This window comes from Rhinolophus ferrumequinum, chromosome 10 (assembly GCF_004115265.2).
Source record: "Rhinolophus ferrumequinum isolate MPI-CBG mRhiFer1 chromosome 10, mRhiFer1_v1.p, whole genome shotgun sequence".
NCBI lineage: Eukaryota > Metazoa > Chordata > Mammalia > Chiroptera > Rhinolophidae > Rhinolophus > Rhinolophus ferrumequinum.
This window is the reverse complement of record NC_046293.1, coordinates 17,989,376-18,013,108: the sequence shown is the minus strand read 5'-3', so window position 1 is coordinate 18,013,108 and position 23,733 is coordinate 17,989,376. Positions and strand designations below refer to the sequence as shown.

The 23,733-nt window shown below is 36.0% G+C and overlaps 1 protein-coding gene across 5 annotated transcripts in view; it reads left to right on the top strand.

Annotated features, from left to right (window-relative positions):
• Positions 1-23,733, top strand: part of ANO4 (anoctamin 4) — a 301,071-nt gene that overhangs the window by 258,500 nt on the left and 18,838 nt on the right. For all 5 annotated transcript variants that reach the window (XM_033116152.1, XM_033116156.1, XM_033116154.1 and 2 more), the window contains 5 exons: positions 910-967; positions 1,107-1,204; positions 2,902-3,044; positions 20,835-20,987; positions 21,984-22,131. In XM_033116152.1, coding sequence (XP_032972043.1) covers positions 910-967; positions 1,107-1,204; positions 2,902-3,044; positions 20,835-20,987; positions 21,984-22,131 — 600 coding nt within the window. The remainder of the gene's footprint in view (positions 1-909; positions 968-1,106; positions 1,205-2,901; positions 3,045-20,834; positions 20,988-21,983; positions 22,132-23,733) is intronic.

The window sequence follows — 23,733 nt, the reverse complement described above, 5'->3', positions numbered from 1 at the left end:
GGAAATGGTCTAAAGTATCTGTACACCCCTTCTTGCTAAGAGGTAAGTGGAGGAAAATCATTTATACATGTGAAGGATGTGGACCCCTTCTGCACCTGAACCAGGCCCCCCGGATCTCACACCCACATGAGCAGGTGGCATGGGGGCGGGGGGAGAGTGGCCTGCAACATATCCTAGATCCCTGACTTCATAGAAGAGGGAAGGACATCAGACTGAAAAGGGGGCTGACCTAGGATGCCAGCGTAGACCTGGTAACCTCTGAATGCAGCAGTTATGAGGATTTGGAAAGGATCCCATGTTTAGTGGTCGTGGCCCATGGATTCCATTACTCCAGGAAGTGTTTCAGAGCAGATGAGAAGCAGGGATAGGCCAAGGATTGGGTTTGGTCAGATGGATACAGCAGCCTCTCTTCAGTATTTAGCATGGAATTCTAGTCAAATAGTTTAATTTAAAAAAAAAGTCATTGCTATTATTCAAAAAGATCAGGATATGTTTCAAACCAACCTGCTGCTTCCACAGGCCAGAGCACTTGGTATTCAGCAGAAAATGTTTAAGTCACAGCAAGCAACTGGCCTCTGTGGTCTGCAGCCAGATAGAAAGGCCAAAGAGACATCGCCACAAGAATTCCAAAAGCTGCAGTTATGACAGCTACAGAGAGTTTCCTAATTCTCAGACCTGATGTCATAGCCATCAAGGGAGCTGTCTTTTATCTTCTAGTAATATGGACATAGAGCAAAATTGTGAAGTAGGCAGAGTTTGTCTTTGATAACTATCCCCTTTGATAATTATTGCAAATAATTGCACTGTACCAGTAATTTTCATTGGAAGATGTGCTAATCTGAATGTAATACTCACTGAAAGCTTCGACTTATAGGATGTTAATGGTTTGTTTTTCTGTATGTGTTGAAGATTTACAGGACACCCAGGTGCCTACTTGAGGCTGATAAACAGGTGGAGACTAGAAGAGGTCTGTATTCTCCCATCATTCCTTGTGTCCTACAAACTCGTATTAAACAGCCTTAGGGCAACTTCGTGCAGACTAGAAACCAGGCACCCTTTCTTCCTCTCCACTGATTCTTGAATTTCTGTGTTTGCTTACCTCGCAGTGCCACCCTAGTGGATGCCTTATTGATCTCTGTATGCAAATGGGTATTATAATGGTGCTAAAGCAGACCTGGAATAATTTCATGGAACTTGGCTACCCGTAAGTACCTTTGATATCTGTAGTGGAGAGGCAGCAGTGCTCGTTGTTGGCTTTTCTAGATGTGGCAAGTAAGATAAGCGATGCAGACTCAGCAGCTAAGCCAGTGCATGCACCTGGAGCTAATAATGTTCATGCTCAGATATTCAAGGACACTCATAAAATAATAAACACTGGCTCTTTTGGAAGACTTAGCACGAGTCACAGGAACAAAGGTGAATAGTCTATAAGAAGTATACCGGGGAAATAAAAGTATACCAGGCCCCTAAATATTGGATACTTGCGTTCAAGCTGTTTTAAATGATGTTTCTGACCCTTTAAGCTCCAGCGTTGCAAATCTCTGTGACACATTAACTAAATCTGTGCTCCACCATCCCTGAGATAAATCAGGAATGGTCATTTTTTTAAACTACCTTAAATTCAGACTGTGCAGAAAAAAACTTAAGGAAAGGAAAAAATGTAGGGATTCAGATAAGAAACCAGGGTATTTCTAAGTCAACATAACCAGTAAAAATGTGATCATGATAGTTTATGTTGTTGACAGTGGGCAAAAACTTGCATCACCTGTGTAAGGACAACCTTGAAATCTGCTGGGTTTGCTCACCTCTGGTCTGTTAAGATTTAAAGAGATGGAAATCAGCAACACTTCTATTTCTGTTTTAATTCCACACCTACTGGTTTCCATGTCAGTTTGGTGTCTCCATAGAGAACTTTGGGTTTCAGGGAGGACCACTCAGCCAGAAAAATTAGCCGGAACTTGCTTCACTTTGAAAATTCATCACTTAGCTTCCTGTCAGAACCAATACCAGTAATTTTCTCTTCTTAGATTTATTCTTAGAAAACTCATTCCAAGTGTTTGATGTTTTCTACAGAACTTTTTAAAGCATAAAATTTAAAAAGTAGAAGCATTATATTCTACTCTCAAGTATAAACCATAACTTAGCAAAATGTCATTAGCCATCAAGGGAGCTGTCTTTTATCTTCTAGTAATATGAACACAGAGCAAAATTGTGAAGTAGGCAGAGTTTGCCTTTGATAACTATCCCCTTATTTCCTTCATTGCACATTTGTTTTGTTTTTTTGGCATTTCTACTGCCAGAAGCCCTTCAACTTTCCCCTTACCCGCTATAGCACACAGAGCTCTCCCCACCCGCCCTCACCCCCCCCATTTCCTCAACTCTGTTCCACGTCATAAGATGCGAGTCCAGTTGTGGAACTGCTGGCTTCGGTGTGTCAAGAGAGGAAGCATTTTGTGGGTTTGCAGGTCTGCTTGGCACCCCCAAGTCAGAATATGCAGCTCAGCACCCAAGTGGGAAGACTGCTCATTCGCCCTAATTTAAGCCTTATAGGTCACATCTTCCTCTTCTCACATATCTGAGTAGTGCCTCTGTACTGGAGGGGTTGGTTTATGGATGTTCTCAGCCCTCCACCCACCCTTCTAGGCAACACTGAACATGAGACAGTTCCGTGAATGATTAAAATAAGTTCCTCCATCATTCTGTTTACTTGGAAGTACAAATACTTGAAGTATAGCCTCCATTGTGATTTTCTTCCTACTCCAAGGCTTTATTTCCTTGGCAGCCGGTCCTAAGGTGTTTTTTTTTTGTAAACTATGATTCTATATTGAACTCTGATTCTTACTACTTAAGTCTTATGAACAGTTGTATGTATTTTTTAAATCAATGGGTCTTGTCATGCAGGTTAATTCAGAATTGGTGGACTAGAAGAAAATTACGGCAAGAACATGGGCCCGACAGGAAAATAAGTTTCCCACAATGGGAAAAGGACTACAACCTCCAGCCAATGAACGCCTACGGACTCTTTGATGAATACTTAGAAATGAGTATGGAAATATTCTACTTTATCCTATGTTTCATAAATGCAAATTCTAGATCTCTAGCTACATTCAGCTACACGTACATCGCTTATCATTTAGGCCATCAATGCGCACAGATATTTGAGCTAAATGCAAAGGAAGCAGTGTCTTGCTTTAAGAAGCTCAATGCGTAGAGATGGTGCCGAATGCCTGTAGTCACATCAAACTCATCATGACATTGTGTTCTGTCCCTTGTAATAAATCACCAGAAAACAAAACTGAGTTGGAAAATTTGATGAACCAAAGACAAAGGAGTTATCACTCATGACTTGATTGATTCATTCAGCAGACATCTGCTGAGCCACGTTATGTCCAGGCAGATACTACGGTTGGCACTAGAGGTATAAGAAGGAATGAGACACAGTCCCAGCTTTCAAAGAATGCACAGGCTAGTGGGGGAAGCCAGAGATATAAAGAGTAAGTGTAATAACGTTTCATAAGATGCTGTAATATGAATCGGTAGGGCATATAGTGGGGACGGGTTGTTTTTTCTTGGAGGGGGTTGACAGAAAGCTAGGGATGCTTAAGCTATCCTACACTTTAAGGACTCAGATTTCTCTGTAATCTTTTTATCTTCGCATATAACTAAGAGCATGGGATTTAGAAACAGATTGCCTGGGTTCAAATTCCAGCCCTGTAACTTATTAACTGGGAAACCTTGGGCAATTACGTAGTCGTCGTTCTTTGCCTCAATTTCCTCATTTCTAAAGTGGAGATGGTAAGAGTAACCACTTCATAGGATCTGTGTGTGGATTAAATGAGTTAATGCGTGCATAGGGCTTAGGCCAATGCCCAGCTCATAGTTTGTACCTGGTGCGTGTTAACTTATAGCATTATTATTTTTCTCTTCTTCTTACCTCCCAGGGGAGAAGAGCTAACAAAACCCCTTAGCAGATATATTGAGCATGTATAGTTTTTTGTTCTTTCTTAGTTGTGTTTAAGTTTTATAACATTGGGTGAAAGTGGGGTAGGGATGGGCAAGATGCATTACTTCTGAAAGAAGCAGTTCTTTCTGGGCGAATATGAAAACTAAAGGAGAAGTAGAATTGATGCTTAATGTTTCTTAGATTGCTTATGTCCTAAATATCTATTGATGTTTCCAGAGTTTCAATTCTAAAATGGCAGAATTATACAACTTGCAGAAGAAATCAATTTGGGCATTAATAGTCAAACTTAATAAATGAGAACTAACCACATGGAGGTCTCTTATGGACTCTTCTCCCAGAAAGAAGGAAATGAACAAATAATGTTGGTGTATTGAGTGCTTGCAGTGAAGCTTTTATGGGGCTAGAAGTGGAGTGCGTCAAATACTGTAGTATCTTTGCAGCAAGAAACAAGTCTCAGTGAATTCTAACTGCTTACTTCCATTCTTGCTCTTTTGTTATTTCTTAATGACTTTCTGCTTTGTTATATTTTTAAAAATTTATTAATGGAAGTATAATATATAGTGAGAAAAGGATATAAATCATAACCGTACAGATCAATGAATTTTCACAAATTTACGCACAAATATACCCAATCTGTATACGTAGGTGAGGGGTTGGCAAACTACTGCCCGTAGACCCTATCCAGTCCACTGCCTGTTTTTATAAATAACGTTTTATTAGTACAGAGAAAAACCCATTTATTCACATACTATCTATAGTTGCTTTTGCATTACAACAGCAGAGTTGAGTAGTTGTGACAGAAACTATCTAGCTTGAAAAGCTTGAAATATGTATTGTCTGGCTCTTGACAGAAAATGTTTGCCATCCTGTGAGCTAGATCAAGAAACAGAATATTACAGAATTGTACACCTGAAATCTATGTAACTTTACTAACAGTTGTCACCCCAATAAACTTAAAAATAATTATATTTAAAACATAAAAAATTAACATAAAAATTAACATAAAAAAAGAAACAGAATATTATCAGTATCAAAGAAGACCCCTTTGTCTTCTAGCCCCGTCATCATACCCGCCCTAACCACTTTCCTGACCTTTAACACCATACAGTAATCTTGCCTTTTTTGATCACCTATATATGGAGTTGTATAATACATACTCTCTTGTAAATGACTTCTTTCATTCCATATGATGTTTATAAGATTCTCCCATGTTGTCACAGGTAGTAGATCTTCAGGTTCATTGCTGTGCAGTATTCCTAGAATGTGTACCTGACGCAAAATGATGAAACAGGCATAGTTTGTCTTTGATACCTACTCCCATCTTTCCTTACTCATATTTTTTTACATTTCCACCCCCAGACACTCCCCAACTTTTTCCTCCGCCCCCCACAGCAACCCCCCGCCAATCCCTCAAACCTCTCCCATACCATGAAATGTACTTCGAAGAACTGCTAAGGATTAATGTACTAGACAGATGCATTTTAATAGGAACAAAGCCTGTGTCCAGCTGGAGTTGAACAAACGTCAGTTCACCTGTGGGCTGTGAGTTTACAGATCTTCTAATCTCCTGAAAATGGGAATACACCCATTATTTATCCATCCCTTCTCCTGGTGATAGACACATGGATTGTTGCTAGGTATGGGCTCTTACTAGTAATACAGAATAATGCAGCTATGAACATTTTGCTCCATGTATTTTGTTCAGTGTATGGACAGATTTCTGAAGGGAACTTACGTAGGAATATAGTTCGAGGTCATAGACATGCATTTGTTGATGTTCAGCAGACACATGCAAACAGTTTTCAAAACTGGGTTGTATCAGTTTACACTCCAACTGGCAGCATAAGCTTTAGTTATTCCACATACTCACGAAAACTTCATAGGGTCAGCCTTTTTAAAATTTTAGCCATCCTGGTTGGTATCTAGTAGTATTGTATCATGGTTTTAATTTGAAATTTCATGGCAACTAATGATGGTGAGTACCTTTTCATATGCTTATGGTCACTTGGATATCCTCTTGTGTAAATTCCCGTTCAAGCCCATGTTTTGTTGTTCCTTTTCCTTAGTGATTTATAGAAGTTTTTTTACACGTTCTGGATATGAGTCCTTTGTCAGATATATATGGTGCAAATCAAATAACCTTTCCTGGTTGGTGGCTTGCTTTCCCATTCTCTTGAGGTGTATTTAGGTAAACAGAAGTGTCAACTTTATTCTTCAAAAGGGGTTCCATATAACTTAAGGATCAGATACGTAATTTATACAAAAATCTTCCTGAAATACTGGTTGGGATTCAATTGAACCCCTAATCAATTTGGGGAGAATTTAGGTTTTTTTCTAATCTATGAATATTATATATCTCTTCATTTATTTCTTTTTACATTTTTCTCAGCGATTTTTAAATAGATTTTAGTATACCAATTTTGTACAACTGTAGTTAGATTTAGTCCTAGGCACTTTATGAATTTTAGTGCAATTGAATGTGATGTTGTTCTGATAGTATTATTTCTAATGTTTTGTTGATAGTGTACAGAAATATAATAGGTTTTGTATATTGACCTTTTAGCACACAAATTTGCTGAAGTCTAATATCAATTATAATCGTTTCTATATTTTTTGAGATTTTCTATCTACATATCAGTCATCAACAAATAATGATAATTTTATATTTTTCTTTCTAATTATTACACCTTTTTTGTTGTTCTTACCTAATTGCACTAGGACCTTCCATATAATGCTGACTAAAATTGATGACATGGGACATCCTTGTCCTGACCTGAGAGTAAAAGTGTTCAGTATGTTAACATTAAATGTGATGTTAGCTGTATTTTTGTACATATCTTTTTTATTAACAAAAACACATTGTTTTAAAGTGGTTGTCTGTGCACATATTTATCAACCACTTATATTTTCCTTTCCATGAATTTCCTGTTCATATACTTTGCACTTTTCTATTACGATAATCTTTTCTCATTAAATTTTTTAAATTTATTTTTCAATTATAGTGACATACAATATTATATTAGATTCAGGTGTAGAACATAGTGATTAGACATTTATATACCTTATGAAGTGATCACCCTGGTAAGTCTAGTACCCATCTGACACCATACATAGTTATTACAATATTATTGACTATATGCCTTATGCTGTACTTTACATCCCCATGATGATTTTTATAACTTGCAGATTGTACTTCTTAGTCTCTTTTACCTTTTTTATCCAACCTCCAACCCCCTTCCAATCTGGCAACCATCAGTTTGTTCTCTGTATCTCTGAGTTTGTTTCTGTTTTATTTGTTTTTTAGGTTCCACATATGTGAAATCATATGGTATTTGCCTTTATCTGTCTGACTTATTTCACTTAGCATAATACCCCCTCGGTCCATCCATGTTGTCGCAAATGGGAAGATTTCATTCTTTTTATTCCATTGTATATGTGTACCACCTCTTCTTTATCTAATTGTCTATCCGTGGTCACTTAGGGTGCTTCCATCTCTTGACTATTGTAAATGATGCTGCAGTGAACATAGGGGAGCATATATCTTTTCAAATTAGTGTTTCGGATTTCTTCAGATAAATACCCAGAAGTGGTATTTTTGGTACCACTGGGTACCATAAATGGGTCATATGGTAGTTCTATTTTTAATTTGATTTTATTTATTAAATTTATTGGGGTGACATTGGTTAGTAAAATTATATAGGTTTCAAGTGCACATTTCTATAATACATCATCTTATTTCACATTGTATGCTCACCACCCAGAGTCAGTTCTCCTTGCATCACCATATATTTGACCCCCTTTTCCTTCTTCTACCACCCCAACTGCCCCCTCACCCTCTGGTAACCACTAAACTATTGTCTGTGTCTATGAGTTTTTGTTTCTTTCTTTGTCTTGTTCCTTTGTTATTTTCAGTGTTATATCCTACATATAAATGAAGTCATACAGTTCTTGACTTTTTCTCACTTATTTGCTTAGCTTAATAATCTCAAGATCCATCCATGTTGTCATAAATGGCAGTATTTCATCTTATAGCTGAGTAATATTCCATTTTGTATATGTATCACGTCTTCTTTATCTAATCATCTCTCTAAGGACACTTTGGTTGTTTCCATGTCTTGGCCACCGTAAGTAATGCTGCAGTGAACATAGTGGTACATATATCTTTATGGATAAATGTTTTCAGATTTTTGGGGTAGATATCCAGAGGAGAGATTGCTGAGTCATATTATAATTCTATTCTAATTTTTTGAGGAACTTCCATACTGTTTTCCACAGTGGCTGCACCAATTTACATTCCCACTAGCAGTGTATGAGGGTTCCTTTTTCTCCACAGCCTCTCCAACACTTATTATTACATGTCTTATTGATGATAGCCATTCTAACAGGTGGGGGGTGGTATGTCATTGTGTTTTTTTTATTAGTTTCAGGTGCACAAAACAATGTAATAATTAGACATTTATCATTTATATTCCTCACACTGTATCAACCCCCCTTCCCCCTTCCACTATCCCTCTGACATCGTACAGAGCCATTACATTTCCACTGTCTACATTTCTAGTGCTGTATTCCATTACTTATAACTATATACATAATATATAAACTTGTAGTTGACCTTCATTATTGTTCAGCTTCAGTTTCAGGTGTATAGTGCAGTGATCAAGCATCTACATCTTCCCTGAAGTGGTCTCCCTAACGAGACAAGTGTCCATCAGATACCCAACAAAATCTTTACAACATTATTGATTACATTCCCCAAATTGACTTTTGTAACCCCGTGGCAATCTTGTGGTTACTGACTGTGCTTTCTAATCCCCTCACCATCCCCCTTATTCCAACCCGCTCTCCCATCTAGCAACCCTTAGTTTTTCCGCTATCTCTATGAAACGTTTCTGATTAGTTCATTCATTTATTCTTTTCTTTAGATTCCACATATAAGTGAGATCTGTCATTGTGTTTTGATTTGCATTTCCCTAATTGCTAGTGAAGTTGAGCATTTTTTCATCTATCTGTTGGCTATTTGTATGCCTTTTTGGGAGAAGTGTCTGTTCAGGTTTTCTGCACATTTTTTAATTGGATTGTTTATTTTTGTTGTTGTTGAGTTGTACAAGTTGTTTATATATTTTGGATATTTGCCCCTTATTGGAGGCATTATTTGCAAATATCTTCTCCCATTCGGTTGGTTGACTCTTTGTTTTGTTGATGGTTTCTTTTGCTGTGCAGAAGCGTTTTAGTTTGATACAGTTCCCATCCATTTATTTATGCTTTTACTTCCCTTGCCTTTGAGATCAAGTTCATAAAATCCTCTCCGAACCAAAAGTCCATAAGTTTAATACTTACGCTTTATTTTATACAATTTATTGTTTCAGGTCTTATGTTTAGGTCTTTGATTCATTTTGAGTTAATTTTGGTACGTGGTGACAGACAGCAGTCTAGTTTCATTCTTTTGCATGCGGCTTTCCACTTTTTCTAGCACCATTTCTTGAAGAAGTTTTCTTTTCTACATTGTATGTTTTTGTCAAAAAATTTCTATCCATATACATGTGGGTATATTTCTGGGTTTTTCATTATATTCCATTGGTCTATGTGTCTTTTTCTGCCAATACCATGTTGTTTTGATTATTGCTGCTTCGTAGTATAAATTGAAGTCAGGGAGTGTGACACCTCCAGCTTTGTTCTTTTTTCTTAGGATTGCTTTAGCTATTCGGGGTCTTTTGTGATTCCATACAAATCTGATGATTTTTTCTAATTCTAATTCTTTTAAAAAATGCCATTGGTATTTTGATGGGGATTGCATTAAATCTGTATATTGCTTTGGGTGATATGGCCATTTTAACTGTTGATTCTTCTATGCATGAACACAGTAAATCTTTCCATTTCTTTGTGTCTTCTTAGATTTCTTTTTAAAAAGTCTTATAGTTTTCAGTGTATAGGTTCTTCATATCCTTTGTTAAGTTTATTCGTAGGTATTTTAATTCTTTTTGTTATGATTGTAAAAGGAATTTTTTTTCATGTCTTTTTCTGAAATTTCATTGTTAGCATATGAGAATGCAATGGATTTTTATACATTCCCATCAACAGTGCACGAGGGTTCCCTTTTCTCCACATTTTTGCCAGCATTTGTTGTTTGTTGATTTATTGAAGATAACTCTCCTAGTATGTGTAAGGTGATATCTCATTGTGGTTTTAATTTGCATTGCCTTGATTAGTGATATTTAGCATCTTTTCATATGTCTTTTGGTCCATTTGTGTGTCCTCTTTGAAGAAATGTCTGGTTAGGTCCTCTGCCCAATTTCTAATCAGATGGGTTGGTTGTTTTTGGTGTTAGTTGTATGAGTCCCATTTTGAGTCTTTAATCCATTTTATTTTTGTATATGTTGTAAGAAAGGGATCTAGTTTCATTTCATGTATCTGTCCAGTTTTCCAAAAACGAGTTATTGTAGAAACTGTCTTTATTCCGTTGTATATTCTTGCCTCCTTTGTCATAGGTTACTTAACCGTATTAGGTATGCGATTATTTCTGGGCTCTCTATTATGTTCCATTGATCTATGTGTCTGCTTTTATGGCTAAAATGGATTAAAGACTGAAATGTAAGACCTGAAACCTTAAAACTCCTAGAATTAAACATAGGTAGTAAACTCTTTGGTATCACTTTCAGCAGTATTTTTTTTGGATATGTCTCCTTAGGCAAGGTAAACAAAAAATAAACAAATGGGATTACATCAAGCTAAAAGGTTTTTGCACAGTAAAAGAAAACATCAAATGGGAGAAGATATTCATCAATGATACATCTGATAAGGTGTTAATATCTAAAATTAATAAGGAACTCACACAACTTAACTCCAAAAAAACCAAACCCCATAATAAAGTGAATGTTGCAGTAAAGTGAGTCACACAATTTTTTTTGGTTTCCCAGTAAATATAAAAGTTACATAATCTATTAATTGTGCAATAACATTATGTATAAAAAAGTACATACCTTAATTAAAAAATATTTTATTGCTAAAAAATGCTAACCATCATCTGCACCTGTTGGACAAACAATGCCAATAGATTTGTTCAACACAGGGTTTTCACAGACTTTCAATTTGTAAAAAATAAAATATCTGTGAAGAGCAGTAAAGAGAAGCATAATAAAATAAGGTATGCCTGTATAGATTTAATTTATTTAATGGATAAAGGACTATTTAGATTTTCTATTCTGGTCTCCATTATGATAGGCTGTTTTAAAATTGTTTTTCAAGAAACTTATTTCATCTAAATTTTCAAATTTAGTGAAATAAAATTGTTTATAATACCCTTTTGTTAACTTTTAATGTATGTAAAGTCCAGTGATGTCTTATTTTTAATTTATAACTCCATAATTTGTGCTTTTCTCTAACATTCTGGCTAGAGGTTTATTAATTTTTTCAAAAAAACTTCCTTTGGGTTTTGTTGATTTTTTTCCTCACTATTATACATTTGCCTTCTATTTTATTCATTTCTGTGCTCATCCTTATTTTCTTCCTTATGTGTTCTTTGGGATTAATTTTCTCTTTTACAATATCTTGAGAGTGAAGCTTAAAACTAATTTTCAACTTTTCTTCTTTTCTAACATATATTTAGAGCTATAATTTTCTCTTTGAACACTACTTTATGGCATCTCATAAGTTTTGATATGCTATATTTTTGTTATCAAGACATTTTCCAATTGCTGTTGTAATTTATCCCTTGTCATTGACTTCTAATTTAATTCCACTGTGATCAAAGGATATTGTCTATAATATTTCAATTCTTTGATATATGTTGAGATTTGTTTTATGCCCCTGCATATTGTCTATTTTGATAAATGTTTCAAGTGTGTTCTGAAAGTTTGGGGTATAATGTTCTATGTATTTCAATTAGGTAAAGTTTATTAATTGTGTTGTTTCAATCTGCTATGCCCTTGTATATTTTATCTACTAGGTACTAAGAAAAGGGTGTTGAAATTTCCAAGTATGACTATGGATTTATGTTATTCTCCTTTTAGTTATGTCAACCGTCACTTTATATATTTGAAGCTGTGTTTTTGTGTGCAACCAATTTAGGATTATTCCAGTTTACCAGGTAATTGATCTTTTTATCTTTATGTAAATTCATTCTTTATCTCTAATAATGCAATATCTTGAAGATGTGATGAGCAAGAAGCTAAGGTCCTAACCTTAAAACCTTCTAAAGGGCAAAATTGAATCTTAAAAAAGAAAGCAGGTAACTTGCTAGATTTGGCCTGATGCTGTGGTTTGCTGACCCCTGATCTAGAGCTTCTACATGTCTGGTATACAATAAAAATTAATAAGCATGTGGCCTGGTGAACTGTAAGAAACAAAGTAAACATAAATAATCTTAATTAGGGAAAGTGTCAGCTACTTCAAACACTATGAAAAAAATCAAGGAAATATTGTGTAACTAAAAGAAAATGATTCTTCAGCAACCAAACTCAAAGGCATAGAATATTGTAATCTAACTGATAATTCAAAATAGCTGTTATGAAGAAAATCAGTGAGTTACAAGAAAACTCAGAAAGGCAAGTCAGTGAACTCATAAATAAAATTGATGAACAGGAGTTTTATACCAAAGAGATTGAAATTATAAAAAAGAACCAAACAAATTCTGGAGCTTAAGAATTCAATAAATGGATGAAGAAGGCAATAGACAGCATAGGTAACAGGGCAGACCAGATGGAAGAATAAATGACTTGGAGTACAAAAATATAGAAATGATCTGGTTTGAAGAGGATCGATTTTTAAAAAGTGAAGAAACCGTATGGGAGCTATCAAATTTGATCAGAAAGGCAAATATAAGAATAATTGGTGTACCAGAAGAAAAAGGCTGGAAAGAGTTTATTTAAAGAAGCAGTAGCTGAGAAATACCCAATCCTGTGGAAAGAATTAGACATATAAGTCTAGAAAGCTAATGGAACACCCTATTATCTCAGTGTAAAAAGACCTTATCCAGGACACAGAATGAAATTCTCAAGTCAATCATAAAGAATCTTAAAGGCAGCCAGGGGAAAAAAAGGAGTCCCTCATCTATGATTTTACTGTCCACAGTTTTAATTACCCATGGTCAACCGAGTTTGAACATATTACATGGAAAATTCCAGAAATAAACAAAATAGCTGTTATGAAGAAAATCAGTGAATCTAAGTTTTAAATTCACCATTCTGAGTAGCATGATGAAATCTGATGCTGTTCTGCTCCATCCTGCCTGGGATGTGAATCATTCCTTTGTCCAAATTATCCATGCTGTATATGGTACCCACCCATTAGTCACTTAGTAGCTGTCTCAGTTATCAGATCAACTTGCAGTATTGCAGTACTGTGTTCAAGTAACCCTTATAGTAGTCTAACACTCTGTCACAATGCTCACATCATTCATCTCATCATGTAGTCACTGTGTCATCTCTCATCATCACAAGAAAAAGGGTGAGTACAGTACAATAAGATATTTTGAGTGAGAACACATTCACATAACTTCTATTACAGTGCATAGTTATAACTCTCTTTTGTTTTTAGTTATTGTTAATTTTACTGTGCATAATTTATAAATTATACTTTATCATAGGCACGTATGTCTAGGAAAAAACATAGTATATATAGGGTTTGATATCTGAAATTTCATGCATCCACTGGGGATCTTAGAATATATACCCCACAAATAAAGGAGGACTACTGTAACCTACAAAGAAAGGCCTGTAACCCCATTAGGCTATCAATGGATTTCTTAGCAGGAATTCTGTAGGCAAGTAAATAGTGGAATGACGTATTCAAAGTGTTGACAGATAAAAATTGCCAGCCAATGCCCTGTCTGGCAAAGTTATCCATTGGTTATGAAAGAGAAATAAAAGTTTTACCAGGGAAACAAAAGCTGAGGGAATTCACCACCACTAGACTTTCCTTGAAAGGAGTTCTTCAAGCTGACGTGAAGAGATGCTAGTGACATAAAAATATATAAAAGTGCACAAAACTCTGAAAAGAGTAAAAAATAAACAGGATTAGAAAACTATTTTCATCTCAATAGATGCAGAAAAAGCATTTGACAAAACAACAAACAGAATCAACAAAACTAAGAGCTGTTTTTTTAAAAAGATAAACAAAATTGACAAGCCTTTAAAAAGACTAAGAAAAAAGAGAAAACTCAAATAAATACCGTTAGAAATGAAAGAGGAAATATTACAACTGATACTACAGAAAAACATAGGATTGTTAGACTACTATGAATAATTATATGTCAACAAGTACGATAACCTAGATGGCCCTAGGTGGAATGAATAGACACCAAAGCCAGATAGTAACACTACAAGAAAACTATAGATCATTATCCATGATGAATATAGATGCATAATTATCAACAATATATTAGCAAACCAAATTCAAAAACATCTCAAAACAATTATACATCATGACCAAGTGGGAGTTGTGTCTGGGATGCAAAGCTGGTTAATCATACACAAGTCAAATGTAATACATCACATTAATAGATGGAAAGATAAAAATCATATGATTATCTTAATAAATGCAAAACAAAAAGCATTTAACAAAATACAATATCCTTTCATAATGTAAACCTTTGACAGACTGGGTGTAGAAGGAACATAATTTAACATAATAAAGGCCACATATAACAAACGCACAGGTGTGACATACTCAACAAGCAAAAATCGAAGGCTTTTCCTCTAAGATCAGGCACAAGACAGGATGCCTACTCACCATCTTTATTAAGTATAGAACTGGTAGTCCTAGCTAGTGCAATTAGGCAAGCTAAAGAAATAAAAGGCATCCAGCTAGGAAGGAAAGAAGTAAAATTTTCACTATTAGCAGGTGATATGATTTTGTATATAGAAAGATTCTAAAGACTCAACCGAAAAACTGTTGGATGTAATCAACTTTCAGTTAAGTTGCAGCATATAAAATCAACATAGAGAAACCAGTTGTAAGGAAACAGTAGTAAGGAAACATCTGAAAAAAGACATAAATAGAACTATCCTATTCACAATAGCATCAAAAATAATAAAATACCTAGGAATAAATTTAATCCAGGAAGTGAGAGATCTGTACAATGAAAACTATGAGACTTTGCTGAAAGAAGACACAAACAAACGGAAAGACATCCTGTTATTATGGATCAGAAGAATATTGTTAAAATGCTCATACTGCCTAAAACCATCTATACATTGAATGTAATCCCCATCAAAATACAAATGTCATTCTTCACAGAAGTAGAAAAAACAATTCTAGTATTTGTATGGAAGTAAAATATCCTGAATCCTGAGGAAAAAGAAGAAAACTGGAGGTATTACACTTACTGCTTTTAAACTATACTTCAAAGCTATAATAACCAAAACATGGTACTAGCACAAAAATAGACGCGTAGACCAATTGAACAGAATATAGAGCCCAGAATTAAACCCGTGCAAATATATTCAACTAATAATTTGACAAAGGAGAGAAGAACACCCAATGGGAAAAGGATAATCTCTTCAATAAATGGTGTTGGGAAAAGTGGGTAAACACATGAAGAACAACGAAGTTGGAGCCCCTGTCTTTAACCACTCACAAAAATTAACTCAAAGTGGATCAAAGACTTAAACATAAGTCCTGATACCATAAAATTCTTAAAAGAAAACATAGAGAAGAAGTTCATCCACGTTGGTCTTGGCAATGATTTTTCTGGATATGGCACCAAAAGGAAAACTCCACAAAAGGGACTGTCAAATTTCAAAGCTTCCGCATAGCAAAATAAACAATTAGCAAAATGAAATGACAACCCACGTAATGGAAGCAAAATTTTATAAACCAAAAATTGGATAAGAAGTTAATATCCAAAAAATATAAAGAATTCATACAACTCAATAACAAAAAAGACAACTGATTTAAAAATGGGCAGAGGAACTGAATAGATTGTTTTTCCAAAGACAGCATCCAAACGGCCAACAGGTACATGAAAAGGTGCCTAACATCACTAATCATCAGAGAAGTGCCAATGAAAACAATGATGAGACATTACCTCACACCTCTTAGAGTGGCTTTTATCAAAAAGACAAGAGATAACAAGTGTTGGTGAGGAAATGGAGAAAAGGGAGCCCTTATACACTGCAGGCAGGAATGTAAATTTGTTTAACCACTGTGGAAAACAATATTGGGATTCTTCAAAAAAATTAAAAATGGTTCCACTGCATGACTCAACAATTACACTTCAGATTATATACCCAAAGGAAATGAAAATAAGATGTTGAAGATACATATTCAACTTCTATGTTTACCATAGCATTATTCACAATAGCAAAGATATGGGAACAATCAAAGTGCCCATCAATAGATGAATAGATAAAGAAGTGGTACATATATTCAATGGAATATTATTCTGCCATGTAAAAGAAAGACATTCTGCCATTTGCAGCAACATGGATAGACCTTGAACATATTATGCTAAGTGAGATAAGTCCAACAGAGAAAGACAAGTAGTGTATAGTGTCAATTATATGTGGAATCTAAAAAAGCCAAACTCAAAAATAGAAAGTAAAATGGTAGTTACCAGGGGATTTGGGGAAATAGGACAGATGTTGTTTCAGGGTAAAAACTTGCAATGAGTAGTCAATAAGACCTAGAGATCTAATTCACAGTATAGTGAATATAGACAACAGTATTGTATAATAATTCTCAAATTTTCTAACAGACTAGAACTTAATGATTCCAACTACTAAAAAGAAAAGATCATTATGTAACATGATAGAGGTGCCAACTATTGCTACAATAGCAATCATATTACAATATAACAATGTTGTGCATCTTAAATTTGCACTGTTATATGTCAAATACATTTCAAAAAAAATTACTAGGCAAAGCAAAGAGGCAGGAAAATGTAACTAATAATAAAGAGGAAAAAGGAGACCCACAAATGATCCATAAATTGAAGTTAGCACACAAAGACTTTTGAATCACTATGATCAATATGTTGAAGTAGAGGAAAATAACAAAAATTATTAAAAGACAAATTGCAAAAGAGAATTAGACTCTATTAAAAAAAAACCTCTAGAATTGCAAAGTCTGAAATTAAGAATTTATGTGATAGCTAGGTTTCATATCAGATTACCACAGCAGAGGATAAGATTAGTGAACTTGAAGACAAGTCAATAAAAAATCCAGACTGAAGCACAGAGAGAAAAGAACAGAAAAACAGAACATAAGAGAAACATGGAAAATAGTCAGATGGTCTAAAATATGTATAACGGAAGTCCCAGAATCTGAACAGAAAGAGGATGAAGAAAATGCAGTATTTGAAAAGATCATGACTGAGAAAGAATAAATCAAAAGGAAACATACTCATATATTGGAATATAAGGCAGTTTAAAAGATTAACGAGGTATCAAGCTGAGAAGATATCCAGCTGATTTCAAAAACACGGAAATGAAAAGGGCAAAAAAATATGTAGAGAATGATATGTAAACCAGAAAGACACAAAACAACATTGTTTACGTGATGGATATGCTATGTATAATTTATTGATATGTACATACACATGTATATGTATATAAAAATATAAATAAATGAACTGGATGGATGCATGGAAAATTCAGTGGTTGCCTCTGTGAAGGGAGAGAATTTTGGTAGAAGAAATAAAGGGGACTTTAGTTTTATCTATATGTTTCACTTATTTTGTTTCTAAAAAGGTATGAAATCGGTATGACAAAATGTTGTAATAGTTAATGCTAACTCTTCCATGGGTATGTGGATGTTTCTGACAGAATTCTCTGTGCTTTCCTATATTTAAAATTTTTTCCAAAAAAAATTTTTAATTCATCCACCTTTTTGCTAAAACAAGTCTTTTCCCTGGACCCCGCTGATAAAGCAGCAACTAATGGGAATTGTAGTTAATCACTTCAAGACTGATATCGTGTAGGTTGCATCTGTGTTACGTGAAAGCAATTAATTTGATTACAGGCCATAGTATTTAAGTATATTATTAAGTTTGTTAGGTGTCAGGTAAATAAGAACTACCAATGGACTAAAGACACTTTTCTTTTACACTTGCAGTTTATATAAACTCAGTCTTAGAGAATTATGCGATAGTGAGTGTTGATTTTTCCGTCTCTAACGCCAGTACTCTTAGTGATTATAAGAATTATATCTGCTAATTTTATTTCCACTCTGCTTTCCTGGCCTTTCTTCATTGTAATTACATGTCAGTCAACTAATCAGCATTACTTTGTACCTTATAAGCGTTATTTAGTTTCTTCCATGCACAAAACCACTATACTGAGTATGTATGAAATAGAAACAAAGAAGTCACCATACCTACCTTCATGCAGCCCAGTGCAATATGGGAAACAGGCAAAGAGTCAAAATCAAAACAAGATAAATTCTATGATGGTAAGAAGATTTGTGAGAGCTACAGAGGAAATAATAATGAATTACAATTATGGAAGGCTCCAGAAGAGGGCACCTTTGAGCTTACCCTTGAAGAAATAATAGTTTCACCAGAGTATAAACAGAAACAAAATATATGATGTGTCCTCATAAAACCAGAAGTCTGATATGGTCAGAGTAGAAGATTTTCTGGGAAACCTGTCTGGGGCATGGAGTATGTATGGACACAAGGCTTAAAAGATCCTTGAACGGCATGGTAAAAAGTTTGGGATTTAGTCTATAGGCCATGAGAACCCAGTGAAACATTTTGAGTAGGGAGCTGATAAGTGATGGGCTTTAACCAATATGGACAGCAATTTGAGGAGAGAGGGAGGCAAAAGTCTAAGGCACAGAAGCCAGTTAGAAAAGCCAAGTCTGAAGTCCAGTGGGGACAGCGGGGAGGAGGGAGAGAGGAGAAACATTTCTGAAGGGTAATTGTCGAAATGTAGAGGCTAATCGTTCTACAGGTGGCGCTATAGCTGAGACCTGGTTGTCATGCACGACAGCTCCGAGGGGAGGAGGAAAGGAGGGACAAGAAAGGAGAGACAGGGTTAAGGCTGAGACTGAGCAATTGGCTTGCAGAGTGCTGTTTCTGTAGCGTAATAGCAGACGACTGGAAATTCCGTGAAAAGAGTCAGGGTTACAGACAGAGAAATGAGAATCCTTCTCAGAAAGATAATAATGAAGTCATAAGACTAGATGGACTCATCCAAGGAAAGAGGGAAGTCAGGAGAAAAAAATGAAACCAAGGGAAATACCAAGGAGAATGCCTATGTCTATTGATGAGGGAAGAGTCACTGAGTATGAATGTAACCAAAGACAGGGGACACAGCGGAGGCAGCAGTATCACAGAGATGAGGTACATGGACCCTTCAGATCTCTGGAACTGCACCTCCTGGGTTAGAATTGCTTTTTAGGTATGTGTATGGGGAAATTTACCTGATCTCTTTGTGCCTCAGTTTCTTCACCTGTACCCACCTCGTAGGTGGTCATGAAAACTAAATTAATGTATGTGAAATAATTAGAACGGTGCCAGTTAACGCTGAAAGTAGTATATAAATGTTAGTCATTGTTTTCTTGTTGTTACTTTCTAAAATAAAGTTTAAAAAGTAAAAATAGTAAAAAAAAAACACAGTCACTCAGTCAAATACTTTTTTGGAGTCCATGATGCTGAGTAAACTGTATATATATTTTTTAATTATGTTATCTAGTTGCTTTGCATCAAGGACTGCCTCTATTTAACTTTTTATTTTGCAAAGTTGCAAAAATAGTAGAGTTCCCATATTCTCTCCATCTTGCTTCCCCTAATGTTAACATCTTATATATCTATTGAAGCTAGAAAGTTAACATTAACGTAATACTATTAATTTATCACAGAACTATTTGAATTTTTTCCAGTTTTTCCGCTCTCTTATTTTTTGTCCATGATCCAACATTGCATTTAGATGCTGTTATCTCATTAATTTCCTCCAGCCTATGGTAGTTGTTCCGTCTTTGTCTTTCATAATGTGGGCATGATTATGATCTTGACATTTGAAGAGTACTGGTCGGTTGTTTTGTAGAAGGACCATCAGTTTGAGTTTGTGTGATGTATTGTCATGATTAGGTTGAGGTTATGCATTTTTGTCAAGAATACCACAGAAATGATACTGTTTCCTCCTCAGTGTATCAAATCAGGGGTATATGATGTGAATATGTCTTATTACTGATGGTTTCAATTTTGATCACTTGCTGAAGGTGATGTCTACCAGGTGTCACCACTGCAAAGATACTAGTTTAATCCCTTTGTAATTAATAAGTATCAATATGGGGAAATACTTTAAGAATATACAAATATACTCCTCTCTGCTAAGTTTAGCATTCTTTGATGGCTCTTGCCTTCAACAATCATCAGAATTCTACCATAAGGAAGAATGGCCACTTCTCCGCCATTTAGTTATTTATTCAATTATTCATTGAGATCAGTATTTATTTATATAAGTAATGACGTAGATATTTAGTCTTTAGGTTATAATGCAATACTATCACTATTTATTTTATCGCACAAATTGTTCCAGCTTTGGCCATTGGGAGTTCCTTCAAGTTGTCCTGTGTCCCATTCATGTGTCCCATCATTTTTCAAGCACTTCCTAACTTTCTGGCATCACAAGATATTCCAGGCTCAGCTTTCCTTACCATAGCTCTGGAATCAAACATTTCTCCAAGGAGCCCTGGCTCCTTTATTAGAGAATGGTATTTAGGAAACAAGACCTGGACCCTATGTGTGATCATTGCTTCTAGGGTGCCACTGCTTCCAGGCCCAGGAGCGCCTCTTTTTCCAGTGTCCTGGCCATCTTTCTGGAAGAGATGTTCCCTTTGCTTCTGAACTGGGAAAACATATGGGTTAAAACAATGAGACATTCATGGGAAACCAACACACTTTTTTCTTTTTCCTTTTTTTCTTCCCTAGTTCTTCAGTTTGGATTCACAACTATCTTTGTGGCAGCTTTTCCCCTAGCACCACTTCTGGCCTTACTGAATAACATAATTGAAATACGACTTGATGCTTACAAATTTGTCACACAGTGGAGGCGACCTTTAGCATCAAGGGCCAAAGACATAGGTAAGTCAGATTTGGGTATGTTTTTGAAAAGATATTAACCATCTGGTAGATAAAGTTAAAATAGACACCAACTTTAGATTTTCTACTTACGGTTTCCATATAAGATGACTCAATTAACTTGCAAAAGAATAATTATGTTAGCTTTAAATAATCACATAAGAAGTAAAGCAGCCTATATGGAAATTTATAATTTCCAGTGCTAAAGAATTTGTACTTAACACAGATTCTCAATTTGGTTATTTTTATCTTAAGATTTTGGAATCTAAAATTTCAATTATCATGTATTTTCTTTTTAGAGTATGTCCTCCATTGGCTTAACTTTGTTTTGCTCTTTCCTAAATGTTTACCTGAGTCAAATGAAGCATGCTCTAGTTTTTCTAGATGGCCTTTGGTCTTTGACTAGAGATGCTGAGTTGATTCAGCTGCAGCTTCTCGAGAGCTGCCTGAGATCAGAGACTGTGTTTTATTTGTTTCTGCATCCAGTGCTTGGCACAGAGCACGCAGGTGATGCTCAGTCAATGTGTGGGGAAGAGGATTGCGTGGATATATTTGGCTCATAGTGGCCTTTTAACCTCCACATAAAACAAACACACGTTCAGTGAGCACCTACCCTGGGTCAGTGCATGAACTGGGCCCACAAAGATGACCTAGAGGGATCCTGTCTGTACCCCAGGGAGCTCCCAGTCTGGCAGCAACTTGACATGGCATATGCCAGTCTTACCAGATAAGGTTTTGGTGTCTTCCCATTGACCAGAATTCTCAACTTATGTCTGATCCTGCTGGTTTTTAAGTCATGAACATTGGCACTTCCACAGGAAGTTCTGCAATGCCAAGGTGTTTACAAGTACACATTCTTACTCCTGGTTGCCAGTGTCAGTTTCGGGGAAGATGAAAGAACCCATGGAAAGGACTATTGTAAATTAATTCCCCAGTTGTTGTCCTACTTATTACCTCTGCTGTTGTGTCTGGAATTAATGCAACCTTCTCTTTGAATAGGAATTTGGTATGGAATTCTTGAAGGCATTGGAATTCTCTCTGTAATTACAAATGCGTTTGTCATAGCGATAACATCTGACTTTATCCCTCGCTTGGTGTACGCTTATAAGTATGGACCTTGTGCAGGCCAAGGAGAAGCTGGGCAAAAGTAAGTTTACTGTAAAACCATCGTGAAATCTTCACTGCCTAGCCATTCTGTGGTGTTGGACACTTAGAAGCCTCTCCATTGGAGTACATGGGACACAGGAAGTGAAGGCCTGTGGTGAGGCAGGTGGAATTATAAGATAATAACACTTTCAGCCACAGGAAACACATCTTGCTCTACTGAAGGGATAGGGGTTATACAAGTCAGACAGGTTTAAGATGGAATCCAATGGGAGAGCTTCAATTAATCAGTTTCCTCACCCCTAACCTCTCTAAATGCAGAAATGTGTGGTATGCTAATGTGTGTAGCAAAAAACATGGTACATGGTGTGGTGTATTGTTATGCCATTTTTATGAGTTTGTAAAAGGACAGTTACAATCTAATTCCCCTAATGTCCTTATAGGTAGACTCTGCAAATTCTCCATGAGAAATATGTAACCATGTACTGAGTACCCAATAGGTACTCAGAAAATATTTATAGAATAAATAACTGAATGATTCTTTCTGGGCTACTGGCCTGACCAGTGTCTGTATTACCGCAGGCAAATTCAGTGAGCTTAACCTCTCTAGGAGCTCAATTCTGTGGTATCACCTCCATGGTCCCCAAAGCCAGGGCTGTGTATTTCTGGTCAGATAAAGCCTAGGCAAAATTATGACGTGTCCCCTAGCTTTCATTGCTGTACCCTTGGAAAAAATGACAAGAAGTCTTAACATACTTTCATGGGAGAAAATACCTCTCTTTGGCTAACATCAAAATAATCTAATTGTGGGATTTACATGTCTGTAGGTCAGAGTGGGATGTGTGTTGGGAATCACAGGGTCTTTTAAGTGCCCCAGAAATCATCCCACATGGGCTGCTGTACTCATACAAGCAGCCCTGCCTCCTGGTTTACTAGTATGAGCCAGACTAATTCATGGTCTGTAAGCACTGTAGTTTGAGTAGCCCCAAGGAGTAAAGTGCCACTGAATCAAGACAACTGAATTCACCTGGACTAGGTCCAAATTCATTAATCTGACATAAATGCTCTAAAGCATGGATAATCAAACGAAATAAAGCTCACAATCTAGCTATGTGAAGAAACTTCTATGAAGTTATTTACTGTAATAACCACTTGGCCATTAAACACTAGTTATCTAGCAACTTTAAGGGAGCGTACTATCCCATTTTAAGAGAAACTTAAAGACTTATGTTACACTACCTACTCATTTCTTCTAATGGTAACCATTGTCAACATTCTCTGCTTGACTTAGCCTTAAAAAGCTTACCTTTGTTCAAACCACTTTCACGTATGTTTTGCACTTGATTTTCAAAACAACCCTGGGAATGGGGCATGCATTATTACCCTAACCTTGAAGAGCAGAAAGAGATTTAGAGAGGTTAGATCCAGAATCACAAGGCAGTGTAATTGCTGGAGCCCACACAAGATAAGCCTAGACTCACGTAGTGCTCTTCAAACTGCACGGCACAGCCCTCAAGGCACTTTCCAGTAAGTGGTGATCTAGCTGACTCACAGTACGCTCCCTGGGAGTTAAATCCTAGTGGTTATTTCAGTGCTTTCCCTACTCCAAATATGGTGAATTCTTGTTGTTTGGGGGCACACCAAA